General features: G+C 56.9%; 1 protein-coding gene across 1 annotated transcript in view; it reads left to right on the top strand.

The window, feature by feature from the left end:
- The first annotated feature begins 310 nt into the window (after nt 1-310).
- The window catches only part of CCDC124 (coiled-coil domain containing 124), a 9,447-nt gene continuing 4,885 nt past the window's right edge, over nt 311-4,872 (top strand). The window contains exons 1-2 of the mRNA XM_004698140.2: nt 311-1,013; nt 2,253-2,422. Of these exons, the coding sequence (XP_004698197.1) occupies nt 2,264-2,422 (159 nt within the window). The 5' untranslated portion in view covers nt 311-1,013; nt 2,253-2,263. The remainder of the gene's footprint in view (nt 1,014-2,252; nt 2,423-4,872) is intronic.

Here is a 4,872-nt window from a genome sequence, read left to right as displayed (position 1 = left end):
GTGTGTCCTTCCTCAGCCACTGTCCCCTCACTCACCCACCCTGCCCCAGTGGCAGACGAGCTACTCGTGCACAGCGCAGAGGGGACTGTCCAGAGTGCTTCTCCCCGTCCCGCCTGCCCCACCTGCCCTCAGACTTCTGGGTCTTCCGGAGCTTGAACCCAGACACGGCATAGGAGGCCCTAAGCCTGCACAGGCACAAGGGAGGGTTTCCAGTGGGGCTGCCCATCCGTCCTTGCGAGCATGCCCCCCCCCCCTGCGCAGCTTTCCCTGCGTTCTCAGTGGGAGGCTCTTTCTCCAAGGTGCAGGAAGTGACCGAGCTGGAGGTGTTCAGTGACAGAGGAGGAAGGCTCAGAAAGAGGAGCGACTCCCCATTTCCAGGATGAGGAGGACCAAGTCCAGAGAATGGAAGGTCTCTAACCTGGCCCACGGGACATTCCAAGGGAGGGGGCACCTTTATTTCTTGGTTGCACATTGTCCCTTCCCCCTGAGCAGTTAGACCTCAGTCTCTCCCTGCTGTGCCACATGACCTGGACAGGTGCCTTTGTTTCCCCACCTGAAGTGGGAGTAACAGCAGTCCCTCCTGTTGGATGCTGGGGGAACTCAGCTTGGTGGGGAGCAGCTGCAGGATGGGTGTGTTGTACTGTCTCCTCTCCCCTGGGCCAAGGCCAGGTGCCCAGTCCATGATGGGTTCCCATTCTCGTCCGGAATTCTCCCTGGACCGGCTAGCAGAGCAGCTCATGGTGGCTGTTGGTCCAGGGTGACGAGGACCCAGCCTTGAGTCTGGGACCTGAGGACCAAGACCTGACAGGTGGCAGAGCAGGAGGGGACTAAAGGGTAAGTCCCAGCTAGGCACAGACTCGAACCCAGACCTCCAGAACAGCCCTTTCCATGAAAACCAAAGGTGGGAACAAATCAAGTGTCCACCAGCAGATGAAGAAAGGGTGCAGCTGCCACCTGCAGCAGCGTGGGTGACCATGGCAACACGGGGAGAAGCCAGGCACCGACACCAGAGGGTATGGTTCCACTTAGAGAAAATGCCTAGAACAGGGTGATCCGACAAAAGGAACGAGGGTGCCGAGGGCTGGGAGCAGGGAAGTAGGCGGGACTGCTAATGGAACTGAAGGCGAGCCAGGGCTGGGGGGCCGGGGCGTGGGGTGGAGTGTTCCATTCGTGATTTGTGGTACTGATCGCACCGCTTGGTAATGGCACAGGAGTTGTGCACTTGGAGTGACTTTCTTATGATGTACAAAATATTTCTCAATAAAACAGTTAAGAGAGGAAGGTAGAGCCCAGCTACCACTGCATATCAACCTTTCAGACAAGGGCTCAACTGGCAGGCCTGTAGTAGCCGTTGAGTCTGTTCCAACTCATAGTGACCCTGAGAGACAGGAGGACTGCCCCTGTAGGTTTCCGAGGCTGTTAGTCTTGACAGGAGCAGAAAGCCTCATACTTTCTCTCGTGGAGTGGCTGCTGGGTTCAAACTGCTGACCTTGTGGTAAGCATCCCAACTCATAATGCACTATGCCACCACACCAGGCTGGGTGCAATGGGAGGAAAATGTTGAACAAAGCTCAGATTCATTGGAAAGGCTTCCTGCACTGGTAGAGGTGATGGCCCTGAGACACCCTTTAAAGAGCCTTGGTGGCGTAGTGAAGACATGGTGGGCTGCTAGCCAGAAGGTCAGCAGTTTGAAACCACCAGCCACTTGTTGGGGGAGAGACCGGGCTTTCTACTCCTGTAAACAGCTCCAGTTTGGGAAGCTCGGGGTAGAGACAGTTCTCCCCTGTTGTACAGTCACTGTGAGTCTGACCTCCCTGGAAGTCTCCCTGCAGCTGAAGAACAGATGGACTCACAAAACAAGAGCGCCTGTGAATGCTGGGCTGCTTTTAAAAAAACAGCGAATCTCTCTGAGACCATACTGTCAGCATTTACCTAGAAGAAATTGGAGGCGGTAAGGGGGTGGGGGTGAGGCAGCTAGATAAATGGGAACAGAACAACCCAAATGGCAATAAGGAAAATGAAGGAGGAAGGTGAGGGAGAGAGAGAAAGGGAACGAGGTGGAGGCAGGAAGGAAGAGGGCGAGACTGAGGAGAGACAGGCGAAGGAAAGTCTCAAGGCCTTCTCTGCCGTTGAGGCGGCAGGAGGGCGTTAGCTTGCAGGCAGCAGAGGTGAGGCTGAGAGTGCTGCCGGCGGGGCCCTGTGGAGCTACCCCACCCCTCACCTGCCCTTGCCCCTCCCCCTCCCGCCCACAGGCTGTTGAGGGATGCCCAAAAAGTTCCAGGGCGAGAACACCAAGGCGGCAGCGGCCCGGGCTCGGAAGGCGGAGGCCAAGGCGGCAGCTGATGCCAAGAAGCAGAAGGAGCTGGAGGATGCCTACTGGCGGGATGAGGACAAACACGCCATGAGGAAGGAGCTGCGCAAGGTGGGTGGCGCCCAAGGCCAGAGGCTGCTGGGTCCGGGAAGCCCCAGGCAGAGGAGATGGCACAGGCAAAGGCCCTGGGGCAGCGAGGACAGGGCCTGTTCAGGAGTGGAGCCAGCACCCCATCTCTCTTCTGCAATCCAGGGCCAGGCTGAAGCCCAACGCGATTCTGCCTCCAGGGAACCCTGGGCCGTGCTTGGGGGCACCTGTGGTTGTCACCCTGGCATCAAGGGGTTGGAGACCAAGGCACTGTTGAAGGTCCGCAGGATGGCCCCCCCATCGCACAGAACGCTCTGAACCCAAGGGCAGTGCTTTCCGCCCCCTGGCCTTGGCCCCGCGCACAGGAACTGCCCAGTGCACAGTGGCAGTCAGGAGACCCTGTGAGTGTCGGAGGAAATCGTGCTCCAGAGCCGTCCGTGACCGAGCTTTCAGAAGAAGGTCGCCATGCTTTACTTCTGAGGCGCCTCTGGGGGGGACTCGCTCAGTTCACCAGTCTTCTGGTTGCTGGTGGGTGTGTTAGCCTCTGGCACCACCCAGGCCCTTCTGTCAGGCTCATGTGACCCAAACCAAGCCCACTGCCATCAAATCCATTCTGACTTACGGTGGCCTGTGTGTGACAGACCAGGGCTCAGACCGGAATGCTCTGCCCACGCTAGGTGCCACTAGGCCTTTTTGCCCTGTGCACAAAGCACAAAATGAGGTCGCTGCCATCAAGCCCAGTCGCTCATTGGTGCCTGGAGAGTGATTGCAGGCGGGCCTGCCTGTGATAGCCCCTAGGTGGCACTAGCAGCCTGGCTTTAGTGCTGGCCACTGCTCTGGGTTGTCCAGTGCTGGCCAGATGCCCCACCCAGAGCCAGAGCACCCCTTTAGACAGGGGCAGAACACTGCGAGCCAGGTCATAGGGTTCCCCACCCCTGCAGGGCCCCAGGAGCTGCTGCTGGTCTTCCTGAGTCTTGTGTGTGGTACACGTGGAATACTCTTGGTTCCCCTGCCCCTTCTCCCATCGGGTTTTAGAGACCTTTCATTTTTATTCTGATTGTCAACATTGTAACCCTGTTTGAAAAATCAAAGCCATTGCCCTCAGATCTGTTCCGATCCCGTGTGTGTGTGTGTGTCAGAGCAGCGCTGAGCTCTCTGAGATCTTGGCGTGGTTGTTACGAAAGTGGATTGCCAGGCCTTTCTTCTACAGCGCTGCTATTGGCTTCAAACCACTCACCATTTGGCTGCCAGCCAAGTGCAAACCACCAAGAGGGCAGCCACATTTGTACCACTTAGGGACCTTTGACACCGTGGTAAGGAGCGCAGAAGCACCACGGTTACGTCCAGCTGCTAACCAAAACGTCAGCAGATCAAACCCACTCACTGCTCTCAAGAGAATAGCAAGTCTGCCTGCTTCCCTGAGACTCCATCCACATCAATGGGTTTGAATTGCTGCTATGGTTTTGTTGTTGAGCCCTGGTGGTACAGTGGTGCCGGGTTGGGCTGCTCACCTCAGGGTCAGCAGTTCAAACCCACCAGGCGCTCTTCAGGAGAAAGATGATGCTTCCTGCTCTCGTAAAGAGCTGCACTCAGAAGCCTGTCCTGTAGGGTTGCCCTGAGTCGAAGTTGACTCGGGCAGTGAGCTCAGTTCGGTGTCGGTTTCCTTATTGCTTGGCGCTGTCCAGTTGGTTTCCAACTCACAGCAGCGCCATGCGGGGGAGTAGGACTCCCCGTGCTCTGCAAGGTTGCTTGGCCGTCCTTTAAAACACTTACTTATATTGTCATAGTTGGAAATACCCCAGTGGTTTCCGCATGTACAGTCCAGTGACGTGGATGACATTCTTCCAGATGTGTAACCATGCCCCGCGGCGGTTCCTTTCCCAGTCACACCAACTCCCCGCCCTGGTGCCGTGGTTCTCGTCCAGCGCTGAAGGCGGACAGTGTTGGCTCGGAAAGTGACAACCGCCCTCGTGATCTTTCCAGACGTCGGGACGTCTGGTTTAAAGAGGTCTAGATGATCTCAGCGCAGTCGTTTGAGGAGTTCATTCCACTCCGGTGGCTCCAGAAAGACCAGATTCCCTAATAACTTGAAATTGTGTGCGCGCACACTTTTGATCAAGAATCTTCAATAGAACCTTCGACCAAAGCACTCAGTCCTGCTAGTCAGGCACCGTCCAGTTCTTCTGGTCCCTGGGCAAAGGAGACCGTTGTTCATGGTGGCAGGGAGCCACCCATTTCATTTCCTCCTCCTGTAATCTCCCCAGGAGCAGAGGGCCAGGGGGGCGAAGGGGACCCCAACGCCACAACAGCCCAAGCTGGTTGCCACAAGGCAGAGGTCATACCTGCCTCCACCCCCATCCTGCTAGATCCTCTCTTGACAGCAGCCACCCTTTCCACAGCACTCTCCTTCTCGGCTGGGTTCGGAAATTTGCTGGAACGCCCACACAGTACTCAGCCAGTAGGACTGATGATGA

This window comes from Echinops telfairi, unplaced genomic scaffold (assembly GCF_000313985.2).
Source record: "Echinops telfairi isolate 266 unplaced genomic scaffold, ASM31398v2 ScPeMD7_7457;HRSCAF=8495, whole genome shotgun sequence".
In the NCBI taxonomy this organism is placed as follows: Eukaryota; Metazoa; Chordata; class Mammalia; order Afrosoricida; family Tenrecidae; genus Echinops; species Echinops telfairi.
The sequence above is the reverse complement of the archived record's forward strand: the minus strand, read 5'-3'. Positions and strand labels throughout refer to the sequence as shown.